We start from the raw sequence: 19,178 nt of genomic DNA, 5'->3' as shown, positions 1-19,178 counted from the left end.
TGTACATGTGCAACTTGGTGCACTTGCGTCACTTTGTGCATTTGGTTTACGTGGGATCTGGAGAGTCATGTATGGGTCCTTTGGCTTCGCGGGCAAGCATCTTAACCACTGAGCCATCTCTCCAGCTTAAAAAAAAACTTTTTTATTTGATTTATTTGAGACAGAGAAAAAGAGGCAGACAGAAAGAGAGTGAGTATGTGCACACAGGACCTCCTGCCACTGAAAACAACCTCCAGACAGCATATGCTACTTTGGGGAATCAAACCTGAGCAACTGGGATTTGCAAGCAAACACCTTTAACCACTGTGCCATCTCTCCCACCCTGAACTATACATTTTTAGTTGAGCATATTGCATAATATGTGAATTATATTTTTAATAAATCTTAAATTTTTTAAGTTTGCATGGGCACTTCTACTTCATACCATGATTCAGAAGTATGTCATGTAACACCGAAGTGGAAACAAAAATCCCTGAAGAAACTAGAATCTGAGTCTTCTTGGAGACATACGAAATGCAAGTGCCACTAGAAACAATGGGTGAGTGACTACAACACAATCCTCGAATTTGAGTTGAAATCAACAGCATTGTTTGATGATCATGATTCTAAAATCAAGGAACTATTTTCAGCAAAGCAAATCAAACTTAGCGTGGAAAGGCTCTGGCACTATTTATGGAGTGGCCCCCTGAGGTGCTGGGGCCACTAGACAGCATCACCTAGCCATTACTGATAACCCAAGCAGAGGTCAGCACACACACCACCCATGACCCTCTGCATGAACACCGTGCCACCCAGGAGCTAGTGAGGAACTCTGGAGAAAAGCTGTCAGAGCTCATCATGTGAGGAGCTAAGAACTAAGGTGGGCCTCTCTAGGCTAAAGGAGGCCTTCACCACAGCACTGTGGACCATGGTCACCTGAACCTGCTCGAGACAAAGCTTAAGGAATGGACATTGGGCCACTCATGCTCTGTGCCTTCCACCTACAGTACCTCTGCCTCCTAAAATGCTTGAATTCTCCACCACTCTTGAAAATTCCACCCATCTGAAATAGACTGAGCATGTATACACTCCCAAGTCCATGCCTGCAAACCTGACTTCAGTCAGTGAGGGCACTGGGAGGTGAGGCCTGGCAGGTAACTTGGTCGTGAACAGAATTGTGTCCTTCGGAGCGAGACCTCAGAGGACTCCCCTTCTATCTTGTGAAATTACAGCTGGGAAACAAGAAACAGGACCTTACCAGTCACAAAATCTGCCTGTGCCTTGATCTTGGACTTCCCAACCACCCAAACTATAAAAATAAATTTCTATTGTTTATAAGCCACCCGGCTTACTTAAACAGATGATTCTTTAATAAGAAGTGAGGATCAAATTAGATCAGAGAGAGCAAATGAGTTTCATCTAAACTACAGGCAGCTGCTGTCCTTTCTGAGGGCCAAACTAAAATTCTAAACTGAAGGTCTGATAGATAGTGGTGGGGAGAGCCAAGGAGAGGGAAGCCAAAGATGGATGGTGGGATGAATCTCTGCAGGTGAGTTGCTGTGAGCAGCAGAATGTGAGGTGGGGTACAAGTGCCATATACTTGTTATCTCTAAATTCCATGGTTTTAGATAAGCCACTTAAGCAATTTTTCACTTACAAGGGAGAGATAATCCCAAGCTTATTGAAAAACATCACCTTTTTTCTTTAAAATCCAACATACACTGGATATGGTGGCACACGCCTTTAATCCCAGCACTCAGGAGGCAGAGATAGGAGGATTGCCATGAGTTTGAGGCCGCCGTGCAAATACAGTGAATTTCAGGTCAGCCTGGGCTAGTGTGAGACCCTGCTTTAAAAATCCCAAAACAAAACAAAGCAAAAACTCCAACACAATTCCTGACATATGCTCAGTAAATTCTTCTTTCTCTTCTCATTTTCTCTGTTTCTCCCCTGCCCTCCCCACTTCTTACTAGAAAAGATGGAGTAGTCTTTAAAAAAAAAAAAAACAGTAAAAAAATAATGTGACATTTAAAGGATACATCCAGCAGGCTGATCATTTCCCTGCAAGTGTTGATGTTGAATCCATCAAATTTTATGTCTGTTCCTAAATATTTAAATAGAAAAGAAGGTGGGAGTCAGGATTGTATGAAGATGGGAGAAATAAATGACTGACAAAGGAATAGACTACCAAAGAGAACATGGTCTCTAGGGAACAGGGAGAGCATCATGGTGGGCTCAGGACAGATACCCCCAGATTCCTGGTACTTCAGGATACAGAATGGACCAGCACTTGCATCGTGGTTAAACCTCTAAACCTCAGACTTGTTACTCACATATTAATGTTTCTGAGCTTTAGATTCTGTTTCCATCCATTGGAAATATAATCATAGTAATGATGACAGTATTTGCCCCAAGGACTGGATGGACATTAATTGAGATAACATAAGTGAGATAAGCTCTTAATAAGACAACTATGCCTTCATTGTCAAGGTATTAGTAGAGACCCTGCATATCGCTCTGGAATAATTTTGCCTGGCAGATGGTACCATTGTACCTATTTTATAGATAGGGAACCTGAGGCCCAAAGAGTTTATCTAGTTTGTTCAAAGTCATACAAACAGTATGAAGCCATGCTGGACTTCAAACACAGTCCATTTGGCTCCATAGCCACAACACACAGTGGCTTAATGACAGCTGTCATTGTTAAATCTCAGGCATCTCCTGGAGCTCCAGCCATCCTTGCCCTCCACCTTCATTTTCCCTGAACCTGGGAGCCAACACAGGCACCAAGGGACCTCTTCCTCTCCTCTCCTCTCCTCTTCTCTTCACTCTTCTTTACCACAGTTGGAGCCAAAGCAGAATGGAGGAGCCATCTTGAATCAGGGCTGGGATCTGAGCCCTAGGGCACTTCTCTCCCTGAACCCATCTCTGAAAGGGTCTCCCCTGAGCCATGCAGCCTAGACCCTATTCCTTGCATTCTAATTGGTGGTCTTGCTGCACCGGGATATGAAAACCAGTTACTCAACCAACTAGAGAGCTCAGCCCTGCCCATCTCTGAAGAGATTGGTTGTGTTCAGAGTGGTATGGCCATAGACCCCTGCCAATTTCTGGACAAGAAGAGAAAACCAACTCCATGCTGGTTCTGATGGCATTCAGGCTCGAAGCAGTGGACAGGGAGAGTTAAACCCCTTCTCAGAGGAAAGTTGACCTTCATGCAGTTGCTAAGGCTTGCAGGAGCCAGCAGTCTTGGGAAACTCAATACATTTGGGGACAGTCAGAAATATCCCTCCCACTTACTTCCCCCAAAGAATCACAATAGATCTTCAATCTGCACAGGCTTCTGCAGTATTGACAATACTAATTTTTTTAACACATTTTTTGTTCATTTATTTATTTATTTATTTGAAAGTGACAGACACAGAGAGAAAGAGGCAGAGAGATAGAGAGAGAGAATGGGTGCACCAGGGCCTCCAGCCACTGCAAACGAACTCCAGACGCGTGCGCCCCCTTGTGCATCTGGCTAACGTGAGTCCTGGGGAATTGAGCCTTAGGCCGGGGTCCTTAGGTTTCACAGGCAAGCGCTCAACTGCTAGCCATCTAGCCCTGACAATACTAATTTTGTACAAAAGTGTCACACAAGACAACCACAGCCCAGGCTTTTGCCACTAAGGACTCACCCAATGATTGCATTCAGTGTCTTGCAGTGTCTAGCTTATTGCCAGCGCAGGCATCTCCTGGCCTGGCACTGCCTCCTAGCCAGCCTCCCTAGCCTCCAAACTCCTCCCTCTCTGGAAAGAGTCAGAATCCATGCAGTCAAAGCCCCTTCCCCCTACCTAAGTTGCTTCTGGTCAACTTCTGCCTGTCTCTTTGCTCAGCCCCACCTGGCATCTCTCTTAGGTGCCCATGGCCCTGGAGAGGGAAAAAACTTACTCTTGGATAGCGCCTCATTCAGTATCGTCTTGAGCTGATTGGCACCAATCTCAATTTCCTAGAAAAAAGGATAGTAAATGTGAATTGTAAAAGGCCGAATGAGCCATTTCATGACGTTAAATTAACACATACTTTCCTCCACAGTCAGAGCCCAGGCTCACCAGCCGAATCCTGCCTGGAAGGGCCAGGAGAGGGGAAGTGGAGGGGGCGGTGTTGGTGGCGAGAGCTTAGTACCCAGCTCTTTGGAAGGCTGCCAGCTCAGACTCCTGCTATGTTCCGTGGGGCTCACTTGATCAGAGAACAGAGTGTGACAAACCGCAGGGCTGGGACCCATCACAAACAAGCCACACACCCGATGTGCACTATTGTTAGCTCCTTAACCAAACTGCAGTTGAAGAGCCATGATGGTATAACTGCTAATCACCACTTACTTACGCAAAGTCATGTATCATTTGTCTGTGATATATATATATATATATATATATATATATATATATATATATATATATATATATATATATATATATATATATATAGTGGCTCGGGACTTCACAGCTGCCAAGTAGCAGAGCTATGACGGCCTCACCCTGGGGTAGGTTCCCACGCAGGGAAGTTGTTTCTCCACACAGGAGCCCATTTCAGACTGTGGATGAAGACGGAAGTGATGGGATCTCCCACATGTGTAAACACAGTACCAGAGGGAAGATTCATGCCCTGAGATGAGCCTGAGACAGGATGGCATGATGAGGACAGAGAAGAGATGCTGGGCTGAGAGCTGGGCACCAATCTCTTCCCTACATGTAACTTTAGACTAATCAGTTCCCACCCTCCCCCAGCCAGGCCCCAGCACTGGAAAGGGGAGACCTGGGCTATATAAGGTAGACCCTCCTGTGGCATGATGGGGGAACAGGGTGATCTGTTCTGACTGTAACTTACAAGACCCCATTGACCATTGACAAGCCTACACACAGCAAACGGGCCCCAGTCATCTGCCGGAAAAGTAATGAGAAGCAGCGGGTCTATACCCAGACCTTAGTCCTGACCCTTGTGAGCCTTGTGTGCTGGGCCAGCTCCTTAATCTCTCTGCACCAATCGCATCACCAGCAGAGGTGGGGGTGGGGGTGACCTGTGAGGCTTCCCTCAGCAAGGGAAAGAAGTAAAACAAGGCTTGGGAAGGATTCTACAAAGAGCACTGTTTCCTTTCTGTCATTCTAAATGTGCCAAATAGGGACTGGGGAGATGGCTTAGCGGTTGAGGCGCTTGCATGCAAAGCCAAAGGACTGAGGTTCGATTCTCCAGGACTCACATAAGCCAGATGCACAAGGGAGCACATGCATCTGGAGTTCATTTGCAGTGGCTGGAGGCCCTGGTGAGCCCATTTTCTCTCTATCTGCCTCTCTCTCTTTCTCACACACACATTCTCTCTCAAATAAATAAAATAAAAATAGTAGTAAAATAAATATGCTAAATAGAACATGGCCCCTCAGTAGTCAAAGAAACCAAGTTTTGTTAATAAAAAATACTGGCCTGTGCATCCACATAAAGTGAACTGACTTGTTTTGGTGAAGTTGCTCTTCAATGACGACTCACAGGTTTTGTTTTCTGCAAAGGTATTTGGATTCTGGTGTAGTTTGTTTTCTTTTATTCCACTTCTACCACCCCTCTCCTTTTGGTTGTTGAGTTTTGTTTTGTTTTGTTTTGTTTTGTTTTGTTTTGTTTTGTTTTGAGCTAGGGTCTCACTCTATCCCAAGCTGGCCTGGTATTCACTCTGCAGTCCCACTTTGGCCTCAAACTTACAGTTATGGTCCTCTCGGCCCGAGTTGGGATTAAAGGCATGTGCCACCATACCCGGTTTTGCCATGGATGTTTGACCTAGGGTCTCACTACATAGCTCAGGCTGGCCTCAAGCAATCCTCTTGCCTCAGCCTCCCAAGGAGCTGGGATGACAGACTACCATGTCAAGCGTCCATTCCATTCTGAAGTCTAGAACATCCCTCAGAGCTTCCCTAGGGGTGGGAGTTTTGTTTTTATCTTTTTGGAGGGGTTTTTTTTTTTTTTTGGACACTTTATTACCCTCTAAGGAGCAGAACAAGTCACTCTTTATGGGGTCAATGGGGACACTTGAGTCCTGGATGAGATCTGATTTACAGTCCCTAAATGACTGGTAACAAAATGAACCCTAGCCAGCAAAGTAGGGGGAGAAGGATTGAGGGGCAACCCCTGGTGGCCTGATCATATTCGTACCCATGCCCAGACCAGGCTTGGATTCTGCAGGGCAAGTATGTTTTGCCTTTCAGAACAGCTGCCTGGGCTGTATCTGCGATGCCAGGCCAGGTTAACTGAGCCACGTCCCGCTGAGGCCGGGTAATTCCCCCTCCAAAGGCTATCGATTTAGAGAGGTCTCGCTGCTCTGGCTTTCTAGTCAGAGGCCCCGTCTGACAGGGTCAATTTACAAAACAGGCTTTTGGCAGGGCCCGGAGATTCAGCTTTTCTATTTTCTCAAGTCAGTCAAGGCACGAAGAAAAGTGGCCTCTGGACAATGATTACTCTTTCTCTCCCAGCAGCACAGGAAAGGCCTGCCATCTTCAGACAGGATGAAGTGACAAATGACAGGGGGCCCGGAATATCTGCAGGGTCACCCTCTGTGCTCCCGGAGAGCTGACTGGTGTAAGCTGAGCAGTTCTGAGCACGCTGCTGCCTGGCCTGGAAGGCGTCTTCCCTGTGCTCACCTCGCCTGCAAACCCTTCAATCAGGCTCCGGAAAGGCTTGTCTTCATTCATCTCATGAGGATGCGGCTAAAAAGCGAAGGAAGTGGCAGTGTTAAAACAGGAGTCGGTGAATGAAAGATGAACTGTCACAATTCACCCATCAGCATCTACTGCGCAGTGTCCCGGGCCAGGCTTTAGGCTAAGTGGGACCGTAGAAGAGTGAAGAAAAGAAAAGCACCCAAGTCCCAGCCCTGAGCGTTCACAGTCCAGCAGGGTGCAGCGCCGGCACCAGAGGCTCTTCTCTGAGCCCTACAATGCCTGGATTTTTTGTTGTTGTTGTTTATTTTTGTTTATTTTATTTGAGAGCAACAGACAAAGAGGCAGAGAGAGAGAGAATGGGCACGCCAGGGCCTCCAGCCACTGCAAACGAACTCCAGACGCATGCGCCCCCTTGTGCATCTGGCTAATGTGGGTCCTGGGGAATCGAGCTTCAAACTGGGGTCCACAGGCAATTGATTAACTGCTAAGCCATCTCTCCAGCCCTGGATTTTTGTTTTAACCCTAAATCATAAGAACACACAAGAGAATCCAATCCCAGCCTGGGTCTGGAGATGCCTAAGGAATTAATTAGCCTTCACTGGGGTCTGTGAACTCTTGAAATTGCATGACAAATGTATTGTGTTGCTATGCATTTCCCTAGCTTTTGTCAAATTCTCAAAGCACATGATTACAAAGTAGTTGGGAACACAGCGTAGCAAATATAAGACAGCCAGAAGCCAGAGACTGGAGCTGCATCACAGATTGCCACTCACTGAACCCCATCTCAGGGCTCTGCTCTCCATTTCCTAGATGTTAATATGGCATTATCCAGACATGTTTCATGAGGGCATTTTGAAAATCAAATGAGAGCTAATGTTTGTCAAAGTCCTCTGAAAATTGCAAGCCATCATAGGAATGAGTGCCTCTAACGAAAGGCTTTCAAAATTACCTCCGACTGTCACCACTAGACATCAGCTAAAAGTCACAATTTCCCAAATGGCCTGAAGAGTTTCCAGGTTTATTTCTTCCAAACCACCCCTAAATGCAAAAGACCCATATGACCTGATGTACCGTAGCAACGAGTTACAACAGTAGGAACGGCCTCTCCTTTGTACGCGCTCTACGCGGACCATTCCACTCACTCCTCAGGACTCTGCAGGCAGCTCAGTCTCAGTACTATTCCCTTCTCATATGTGGAGACACTACAGTCTAGACAATCCTGTAACAGGGCTGGAGAGGTGGATTAGCTGTTAAGGCACTTGCCTGCAAAGCCTCGAGACCCACGTTTGACTCCCCAGATCCCACATAAGCCACATGCACAAGGTCGCACAAGTGCACAGGGTGATGTGCATGTCTGGAATTCAATTATAGTGCCTGGAGGGCCTTGCTCTATCTCATAAAAAAAAAAAAAAGCCAGCCTGTTGGGCTTGCCTCAAAAAGGAAGGAAGGAAGGAAGGAAGGAAGGGAGGGAGGGAGGGAGGGAGGGAGGGAGGGAGGGAGGGAGGGAGGAAAAAGAAAGGAAAGGAAAGAAACAGAGAAAGAAAGAACAGGCCAAGATCACACAACTAGCAAGTGATGGTGCCAGGTTTTGACAACAGCTCCACCCTTCTCTCCCACCTTCTCGTGTGACAATCAGATTTCAAATGAATAAGCAAACCATGACTTGGAGATTTCTAAGGGAAAGAAAACACAGTCTGGAAGGCAATGGCACTTCCTATCTCCAGCATCATATTCTCTCAGCCTCTTTGAGCTCTCTTTTCTCACCCATAACCTGAGGATATTTTTCCATGTGTATGTGAGTAGTGTACATATAAATGTTCACACGTGCAGGCGTGTACATGCACGTATGTGGAGACCAGAGGTCAGGGGTGTTCCTCAACCACTATCTTTTTCTTTGGTATCAGGTGTCTCATTGACTCTGAAGCTCGCTGATTCAGCTAGATGAATCCCCTCTGTCTGACTCCCCAGAGCTAGGAGTGCCTGGGCATGCCTCCACCCCTGGCTCGTACATGGATTTGGAAGGTCTAATCACATCTGCAGCTTACACAGCAAACTCTTTCTCCACTGAGCCATCACCATCTCCTCAGCCCCACGTAGGGATATGAATGCCCACCATGATGTACAAGATAGGCACACCCAAAATGGCATGTAGAAGTTTTTAGGAGGGAAAGGTGGCAAATTGTTATCACACATATGGATTTAAGCTGGCTTGCAAGGAAGAAAGATGACAATATACTATTTGTGTAATATACTACACCAAACCTAGTGGGAAGTTCATAAACCCTAGATATGGCAAATCCAAGTTGCCTCATTAGCACAGTAGGTAGCATGTCAGCCTCACCAATACAAAATATTCTATTATTTTGAGGGAAAAGTATGAATTAGTATTTTATTTTATTTTATTATTTTATTTTAGAGAGAGGGAGAGCAAAAGAGAGAATTGGCATGCCAGGGCCTCAGCCACTGAAATTGAACTCCAGATGCTTGCGCCACCTAGTGGGCATATGAAATCTTGCGCTTGCCTCACCTTTGTGAATCTGGCTTACATGGGATCTAGAGAGTCAAACAAGGGTCCTTTGGCTTTGCAGGCAAGTGGCTTAATGGCTAAGCCACCTCTCCAGCCCTGAAATAGTATTTTAAAAGACAATAAAGAGTCAGGTGGTGCACACTTGTGACCCAAGTACTTGGGAAGCAGGGGGATAAGAATTGAGCGTTCACAGCAAACCTGAACCTTGTCTCTCTCTCTCTCTCTCTCTCTCTCTCTCTCTCTCTCTCTCTCTCTCTCACACACACACACACACACACACCAAGAAGCCAGTATGTGGTTATGAGCAAATAGTGTATATAGCAGGTAATCTGCAAATGGGAAAATGATTATCACTGGGTACGGGAATTCGGGGACAGAGAGAATGAGGATATTGTGTTTATACGATGCCAAACATGGTACTTGGAGTCTGCTCATGTATTCCAAAGAACACTCACTGAACACCTGGCACAATTTGACGTACGCCTGCCCCACCCCCACCCGGATGGCCAGCTCATCCTCCTTGAAGGAGGGGGCATTTGCTGTGTAACATCTGCACACTGATATCTCAGTTCATCTGGTAAGGCAGTAGACAGCTACAAGCTAGACCCACGTTGTATGTGCCCCAGGCCACAGAATTGACGTGGCCTTCATGGAGCAGTGAAGATGCCACACATACCATCATCCTCTGAGGAGAAAGACAAGAAGTTGAGACATAGGGTGGGGAGTAAAGGGAGAGAAGAGCTGGGCGAGCCCACACTTCAACCCCTGTCTGTTCGTAGCCCCCTCCCCATGGCGTCTTCCCAGCCTGGGCAGCACCCCTCGGAACACACACCTGCAGGCTCGGGAGCAGCACGCCTTCCCTTCCTCTGTCTCATAGGCTGGCACACTTGTCTTCCTAGAGACTGGAAATTAAGCCAGAGCAAGGAACAGGACTGATTTTCTTTTTCCTCCCACAACTCAAGCACATAGTGTGTCTCCTAATCATTATCTGTGGCCCCTGGTGGAATGTGAGAGATGCTAAGCCCTCTCCTCCAGAAAAGGGGTGCATCACAAAGCTGGGGTTCCAGTGCTGCTTCTTGCCCATCTCCGGTGAGACAGGCTGAAGCTACAACGTATTGAGTCCCAGGGAAACAAAACTGTGGCAGTTTCTCAAAAACCTAAAGCTAGACTTCCCAGATGGCCCAGCTGCATCACTCTTGGGCGTATATCCCAAGACCTCTACACTTGACTACAGACTTTTTTTTGGTTTTTCAAGGTTAGGGTCTCACTCTGGTCCAGGCTGACCTGGAATTCACTATGTAGTCTCAGGGTGGCCTCGAACTCACAGTGTTAGCCAGGGAAGTCCCCCAATCTCCTCAAAGTAATGCAGGTATTTACAAGACTCTTAGTTGCCCCCCAGAACTAAATGGTAGGACCTTGTGCTGGTGGTAGGGCACAGAGAAGTCAAACTGGAACTGAGCTGAAAGCCTCCTCCCTGCTGGCAAGCTGTCACAGAGCAGGAAGAAAGTACTACACTAGCTGTTGGGGGAGAAAAGTCATCAACCGTATTACCCAATGGTGGAACCACCCCACTGGCTACACCGTCAACAAGCCAGGCAAGATATGCCTACAGAGCTGGACATGGTAACACACGCATTTAATCCCAGCACTCGTGAGGCAGAGGTAGAAGGATCACCGTGAGTTTGAGGCCATCCTGAGACCACATAGTGAATTCCAGGTCAGCCTGGACCAGAGTGAGACCCTACCTCGAAAAACAAAAAAGATATGCCTATGGGTTCAATAGTGGTATATCTGGCATGGGGGAACCAATTGCCCCCTGATTGGATTTGAAACCTGCTCAGTGAGGAATCCATGCCTGATAACTTTAAACCTAAGGGAAAGCCTATGGCTGAGATCATAGATTCTGTAGAGGTATTGGGGGAGGATGTTGCTGTTGATTGACTAAAAGGATATGATGTGCTCATAACATCACTTCCTAAAAAGTTATATTGTGTTTCTGCTCATAGATTAGTGCTGTTTTTACCACTGATCAGAGAAGCTTTTTGTTTTTTTTTTTAGAAGATGGTAGATACTGGAAAGACTCAAAACTCGCCAGAGTGCTGAGACTAAAGAGGCTGCTGAGAGCTCAGCGCTCAGTGAGGCATCTCTGGCACGCCCTCCAAGGCTCAGGGGACGCGAACACAGCAGATGAGGAGGCCAACAAACATCACAGCCAGAAGGTGGAGAGGAGTGCTTTGCAACACTCTTCTCCAGACATAAAGTGACTATCGCATCCATGAATGACCTCACAGTGGCTGCCATTAACTCCACAAGACCTGTGCAATATTGATTGATCCCATCAACATTTCAACATGGATGATAGGGGAAGGCCAAAAAGAAAGTGAGAGCGATTAAGATAGAAGAGGGACTAGCTGGAAAGAAGGATTCAGTGGAATGGGGATGGAGGGGAGACAAAAGAAGATAACAGGAGGGCGTGATGATCAAATTACAGGATGCTCATGTATGAAAATTCTCAATTTAAAAAAAAGAAGCTAGCATGTTTCTGAAAGGAATTTTAAAGCTATGGCAAAGCTTTCTTCTAGATTTTATCAGAGACTTAGAAAACTGCAATAAAAGGCTGGGCATGGTGGTGCACACCTTTAATCCCAACACTCGGGAGGCAGAGGTAGGAGGATCACCATGAGTTTGAGGCCACTCTGAGACTGCATAGTGAATTCCAGGTCAGCCTGGGCTAGAGAAAGACCCTTCCTCAAAAAACAAAGCAAAAAAAAAAAAATTCAAACAAAAATAACTGGAATCACATATAGCTAAAAAAGAAATATAATAGTCTCATTGAAAGGCATTGTGGCTGCTGTTAGAACTGTTTCCTCAAATTATGAATTTCTAAGATTTTAGCTGAATGCTTTGTCAGTTTTCCTTCTTCAACAGAACACTGGAAAATCAGTAATAGACCTGAATGACTGCTGTGCCATAGTGCCAGGGTGGCACACTGGAAGACTGCGTACCTCATGTGGGTTTCCAGATACAACATCTCCAATTTCCCTGCAATACAAAGAAAGAAACCAAACATGAGAAAGTAAGAAGGAGTGTTAGGGAGGTTTTACCACTTCTGGAGGATTGACTTTCCACCCAGGATTTTCAGTTCTCATAAACTGCTGCCCTACCCAGAGTCCCCCATTTGACTACCTCCAACCCACCCGCAATCAACCCCGGACTTTTCATCAGAGACAAGAACTTCAATTCACTTTCCACTGGATTCTCAATGTTCAGCCTGATCAGTTCTGAAAAATGTCCCTGTATCTTAACCCAGTGACTAGCCTTTTCTCTTGGGAAAAAAAAGTCCCTATTGCAATTACCTCTCACAGAGAATGTGCAGTATAGAGGGTGAGGTATCTGGGAGGGGCTATGTTCTATAGATGCAGGTGGGTGTATGTTGCAGATGTGTGGCATGGTATGGGTGTGTTATGTATGTGGTGTGCGGCCTGCAGGGGTAAAGTATATGCATACCATGTGTTGTGTGTATATAGTATGCAGTATGCATTCATGATGTATGATGCAGTGTACATGGTATGTGTGTGCTATGTATGCATATGTATATTATATGGGTACATAGGGTGTGTGGGATGTGTATTGTATATGTGTAGGTGTGTCTATGGCATGTATGGGTTGGAGATGTGTGTATATGTGTGGCATCTGACATGCAGTGTTTTAGTATGCATGGGTGGTGTGCATGCCCGGGGCACATGAAAGTAGAGGAGATGGCCTTTCCACTACACCCTGGCTCCTGGTGCCGCAGCCCCTGCTGGGTAGTGGAACACCAGTAAACAGGCTATTGATGGTGCCCTTTCTCCCCAGCCTGGATTTTTTTATGTAAGGAAATTCCTGCTGTCCTATAGAGCAGAGTGAAGGTGCCAAGAGGGCATCCAGGGAAGGCTCTTGGCACCTGTTGTGCTTCATAGACCGCCTTTGAAAACATCAGCCAAGAGCCAGTGGCGGGTCACTCAACAATGGACTCCTGCACCTCTATTTGGGGCCCAGCTCAGAAAACATCCCCTGACCACAGGGCTTAAGGAAACATACAGGCCCTTGGCCTTCTTCTCTGAGAACACCCTCAAGCAGAAGTCACCATCCTTGAAGGGCTCAAAGGTGGAGGGGATCACCAGGTACTGTCCGGGGAGGAGCCGAGCCCGGCCAGACACCTCCCGCAGGTTCACGTAGGTGCTGCAGCGTGCTGAGGGCTGGTGGCTCAGGAAGAAGTCGCGACCCAAGTGCACGTCCGTGTGGCTCTCCAGCTGCACAGAGCAATGGCCAGAGTCAGTTTCTCCTTAGAGGTCAGTCTTAACTTGCTGAGTTAGGAATCATTCATCACTACCACCAGGTAAGAATCAGGAGGTACTGGGTTCATCACAAACTCACTGTGTCAATCATCAAGTGTATTTGGGGCAACTGTAAGGCTTCAAGGCCCAGTTTAAGGCTGTGACCTTAGGTAGCAGCCAAGGTGTGTCTGGGTGCAGACTGCCCAGGGTGTCTGATGCAGACTGCTTCTCTCTGCATGTTTTTCCTGATGATTCCAACAGACTCTCACTTTGTGTCTGTCACCCAAGTGGTAAGGCTCTGAATGAAGCAAACAAAGGCTGGTTCTGGGACCCTCCTCCTTGAAACCTTGACTCTGAGAGGGAAAGCTGCGCTCCCTGTGACCCACATATTACTTGTGGGGAAGGGGGGAGGCTACCCGTGTGTGACACAGGCTAATTAGTGACTGTGGAGCACTTTGAAAACACAGGTGCCGGAGCCGTGATTGCTATAATTAAACCTCCCACAGCCCTGTGTCTATCATCAGTCTTCATATGATGTCTGTGACAGATGGCAGGTGCTGTCAGGCTGCAAGAGCTGTGACTTCTGTGTGGCCTGGAGGCTGGACTGCCCACCCTGGAGTGGTCAGTGTCCATGCACGGCCACTAGACCCTCCTTGGAACACAGGATCATCTCTCCCCACCCTCACTGCCTTGATTAGGACTCTACAGGTGGTAAGTAGGGTACCTACGATGCTTGAGACACCCTCTGAAAATGTTTACGCGTTGGGCATAAGAACAGTGGGGCCATGCACAGTCAGTGCGTCAGCTCATTGTCATTCCTGCCATCCCCAATGACAGCAAGGGGAGGACAGTGCCCAGCAGGAGGAGAAGGTATTTGGCAGAGCAGAAATGGACAGCTAATTCAAATCTCATTTTGGTTGTAAATAGGGTAAGCTGAGGATTTTGTTCAGGATCTTGGCATCTAAATTCATCAGGAATATGGGCCTATAGTGTTCTTTTCTTGTCGCATCTCTGTCTGGTTAGGGTGATGCCAGCTTCATAAAAGGAGTCGGGGAAGATGCCCTGCTATCCAATTTAAACTATGCTGACTTCACTCTCCATCGGAGAATCTGTTCTTCCTTTTCAGAAGGCAGTGAGACCTGAGGAAATAAACTACCCCTCGCACTTCAGCCAAGCCACAACTGAATCCACAGAGGAATTGGGGAGATGAGCAAGAGTGCTGCTTCCATGGTGAACCTGATACTCAGAGCCAGGATGAAGGAGGCAGACCCCGAGGACACTCAACACCTACCAAAGCAGAGATCCGGAGGCTCCTAAGAGCTCATCACTGAAGTAGACTTAAAACTCACCCATCACGGCTCAGGGAATTTTGCAGAAGAGGGGGCAGGAAGATTGTAAGAGCCACCGCTTGAGACATCATGCCCAGAGGCATTACCTCCACCCCCCAAAAAAATAACTGACTACTACTCCCACAAAACATAACCCACAACCCCCATAGGGAATACCTGCAACCCCACTGAGGTGGATCCCCAGCAGAATGGAGGCTGAGATGAGGGAAAACAGGGAACCAACAATGATGTATCCATACGAAATATGTTATTGATAATAATAATTAAAAAGGGGCTAGTTGAATTCCAAGAAAAATCCAAGGATAGAATAGATTAGAGAAGCCATGTTTAGGAAGCCAGAGTGGGATTGGGAGACACTAAGGCAAGAGCGGAGCCGCCACCTCTGCCCCTGTCCTACCAGAAACCCCCCACAGCAAATGTCACAAGGCTCCTTGCCCTTTTCCTCATCCCTTGACAGCACTCAGCCAGCAGTGACCGGAAGGGGATGGAGCAGATTTCACTGAGGGCAATCCTTAAAGTGTGAGCCCAGGATTGGTATGAACATCCTGGAGGGTGGGGGCAGGTGTGCAAATTATTAGACCCACCCCGGACCTACAGAACCACAAATTCTAGGAGAGGAGCCAGTGAACTGTGCTTTAACAAGCCCTCCGGGGATTCCGAGGCAAGTGGAAGTTTGGCAACCACAGACCAGAGACTCTCAGACACCGGGCACAGGAGCCACAGGGACGCACTGAAACACACGGGAGCTCCTGGGGGAAGTCTGGCCACACGTGCATCTCTGATGTCAACCACCAAACTCAACTCTGGTTCGGTTGGCATTACCTTTCTGGTAGTGAAGAAGTCTTTACAGTGAATCACCGTATATCCTGTCTGTTCCCTCCATGATAAATAATAATGGATCCAACGGTGTGGTAGACCAGTAGCTTGCAGCCTTGGAACACTGACTGCCTGGGACAGAGCCTGTGAATTTGAGCCCTGTTTTCCGAGCTGCATCATTGGCCATGGTTGAGAATCTGAGACTAGGGGAGTCTATGACCAGGCAGATAATTAATTAGTGTGATTGGTTCCAGTTCCAAGAAACTCCAGAAAGATCATCAGTTCTCTGCTATGGCTACACACTGGAGTCACTGGGGTGAATCACAAACCTATGATGCATGCACTCCACTCTCCCTCTCCCAATGGAGCTGAAATGTATGTAGCCTGGTCACTGAGATTGTTTTTAAGATATCTTATTTTTATTTATGTATTTGACAGAGAGAAAAAGGGAGAGAGAGAGAAAGTATGGGTGCGCCAGTGCCTTCAGCCACTGCCAATGAACTCCAGATGCATGTGCCACCTTGTGCAATTGCCTAATGTGGGCCCTGGGGAATCAAACCTGGGTCCTTTGGCTTTGCAGACAAACACCTTAACCACTAAGCCATCCCTCCAGCCCTAGTTACTGAGATTTTTAATTGCTCAGGATGCAGCTAAGTCAGATCACTGGGGACTCGCTTTGGGCTGGTTGCAGTCTCCCATTAGGCCACGCAGCTGTCTTCCCAGGGGTGCTGTCAAGCAGCTTCAGGCAGGTTAGGTGGGTGAAGCCCAGAAGGGCAGAGGGAATCCCAGATGCAAGCATGGGAGTGCTAATAGGACTCCCTAAGGCCAGTGTAAGTGAACAAGGGACAAAGGAGAAGCGAGAGTCAACAAGGTAAAGCTGGTACCTTCCTTTCCCAACCAAGACCACGACATTTATTTCTGTTGGACAGAGAAGTAGGAACCTACAGTGCGTTACCATAATCACCTTGTTTCAACCGGACCAGCAGGCATTCAGGGACAAAGATAGACCCTGTTCCCTTCCCTAGGAGCCTGATAGAAGGGAAGTGGCCTTGTCTTTACCAGCTCTCAGGGCCACCAGTTCTCCAGATCATGTGAGGGTCAGTGGGAGAGCCAGCCTCCATCACAGGAAGCAGATGTTGCTAGGCGTTTGTGCCAAAGACAGACGTGCCCTTCCTTACCGAAAGAGAGACCTCTCTGTCCACACAGTACTCACATACCTCCTTGGGAACCTGCAGGGCAGAAGATAAGAGAGGATCACCTGAGAGTTCAAGGTCACCCACCCTTGTGTTTTGGCACCCCTTCCTCAACCACCCATGGGAAGGAAACTGGTGCTACAGTGAGAAACTGATCAGCACTGAAACTCAGAACACACTGGAAAATCCATTGCACTGTCTGCACACGAGTGTGACCTGGAAATTGGGGAGGGGTGGGGCTGAAGAGAAAGTCCTGCTTTGACTTAATTTCCTAGTTATAGAACCTGCCAGGACCCCAAATGCTGCAAGAGCAATAACTTGAAGCTTAAATGAGACCTAAGGTCTTCTTATAGACCTGCAAACTTGGCCTCCCAAATCAAGGAATATGCCAGAAGGGGGAGCCCACTCAACCTCAGCCAGAACTGATCCTGCCCTTGGCCATGGTTAGTCATTGAAGAATAGGCTTGCGACCCAAGCTGGGACTATCAGAGACTTTCTGGGATTTTTAACTAGATCTAAGGAAAGGCTACCCTTCCTTTATGCTGGTAATATCAAGGGCTGAAGAATATTAGCCTAGAAGGACATTGAAACTAGGTGTGGGGAGTATCACTGCCTCCAAGTCTCCTCCTTCCCTTGATGTGGAGAATATGAGATGGTTGGTTCTCTTTTGCCGGCTTCGTTCAAGTGAGGCTCTATCAGGTTCAATTGGAGATGTTGACTCTCACAAGAAATGAGCTCTCGGATGCAGAACGGGAGCCCTGCATGCTCAGGACTCCCGTGCCAGACAAACGAACCCCAGTCTCCACTGTGTCCTCCTCCCTCCTGCACCCCTCACGCAGGCTGTTTGAAACAGAAGAGCATGTGGTGGCTTAGGTCACTGGACAACTGCCCACAGCCCTGAGGGGAAGTGGAGGTCACAGCAGTCAAGGGTACTAATGCTCCTCTAGTCTTGAGTTTATGCCAAAGTCAGCCCTGCAGAACACCTCTCCACCCCTGGAAGGGGTTTTTCTAATCATGCTGGCCAGCTTTCCATCAACGCTCTGACCACTGCTGTCACCGTGCCCTGAGCTCACCCTGCCCACTGTGCTCTGAGCCAGGCAGGTGCAGCGTGGGCTAAAGGGCAGGTCCCAGGCATCGCCCACGGAGGGATGAGAAGCTCAGCCATCTACCAAATGCAGGAGTGCCAGACCCGCCCAGCGGGCGCCTGTTGTCACCACAGCAAGACAAAGGGAGGAGAGAGGAGGACAGATAAATAGGGCTCTTTAGCCTTTAGGGAATCCCTGCTGCTTTTCAACGAGCCACAGGTTTTCAATCTCACACTGGACTCTAGTTTCGATGTTGTTTTGTTTGAGACAGGGTCTCACGCTACACCCTAGCCTGTCCTGAACTCACATAGACCAGGCTGCTCTTAAATTTATGATCATCGGCTCACTGCTGCCTCCCAAGAGCTGGGATTCGAGTGGGAACTACCATGCTGGACCTTTATTCCAGTTTCAGAGAGTTCAATCCAGAGGAGGGAGTTAGAGCAATAAGGATATTGTTCCCCTATCAGCCCAGCTTTAGCCAAGCTATTGCCCATTCCCCAGCTGGGTGTACTCTCCCCACCCAGGCTGCTCCCCGCCTCCACGGTCCAGCTGCTCTCCCTACAGCCCCAGCTGTTCCTCACACCCCAGTTATTCCCATTGCCCAGCTGTTCCCCACACCCCAGATGTTCTCTGCCTTTATTCCCTCAACTTTAAAACTGATTCTGTTCGCAGATGTCAAACCCTAAATTGTATGCCTCTGGCAGTAAGAAGGACCACAGATCACATACCCCGGAGTATTTCATAAGCAGCTATAATTTGATGCCTAAAAAAAACTGACAAGTTGTATGTATTATTTACTGGAGCAAATGCCTAGCCACACAGACGTAAGAGAAAGAATGCTTTGAGGACCTGGCTTCATAAAGTAGACCCAACAGAGTGGGGGGAGGGGAATCTGGTGCCACTATCCCCCAAGTGGCCCACCCTGCAACTGTGTCTGCCTACTGTCCTCCTCTCAGAGACTGTCACTATCAAGCCATCAAGAAGCACATGGCTGGAACGTTCCCCCTTCTCCACCTTTGAAATCTAGGTTCACCTTTAAAACTTTGGTCAAAGTTCCCCCACTCCCCACAGGAAGCTGAGGAGTCTCAGACCACTGTGATGGTCCCAACACCACTGATCCCTCCTGTCCTGTGATCGGCTGAGCATAGGCCAGGTTTCCCAGATCATGAGCACCCTGAGGACTGTTAGTGTGATAGTCCTCTGTGTCCCCAGCTGTCAACTCTGCACCTGGCACAC

At 47.8% G+C, this 19,178-nt stretch overlaps 1 protein-coding gene across 2 annotated transcripts in view; it reads right to left on the bottom strand.

The window, feature by feature from the left end:
* The window catches only part of Capn8 (calpain 8), an 87,224-nt gene that overhangs the window by 7,014 nt on the left and 61,032 nt on the right, over window positions 1-19,178 (bottom strand). The window contains exons 12-17 of one of the 2 annotated variants that reach the window (XM_004653240.2): window positions 16,882-16,893; window positions 13,264-13,475; window positions 12,189-12,225; window positions 6,639-6,704; window positions 3,910-3,967; window positions 2,019-2,083 (exon numbers count right to left, since the gene is read on the bottom strand). In XM_004653240.2, the coding sequence (XP_004653297.2) occupies window positions 2,019-2,083; window positions 3,910-3,967; window positions 6,639-6,704; window positions 12,189-12,225; window positions 13,264-13,475; window positions 16,882-16,893 (450 nt within the window). Of the gene's footprint in view, window positions 1-2,018; window positions 2,084-3,909; window positions 3,968-6,638; window positions 6,705-10,015; window positions 10,086-12,188; window positions 12,226-13,263; window positions 13,476-16,881; window positions 16,894-19,178 lie in introns of those variants that run through there. The other variant, XR_006638562.1, reaches the window with a different exon arrangement.

The sequence above is a fragment of the Jaculus jaculus genome, chromosome 1, assembly GCF_020740685.1.
Source record: "Jaculus jaculus isolate mJacJac1 chromosome 1, mJacJac1.mat.Y.cur, whole genome shotgun sequence".
In the NCBI taxonomy this organism is placed as follows: Eukaryota; Metazoa; Chordata; class Mammalia; order Rodentia; family Dipodidae; genus Jaculus; species Jaculus jaculus.
This window is presented reverse-complemented; position numbering and strand designations above follow the sequence as displayed.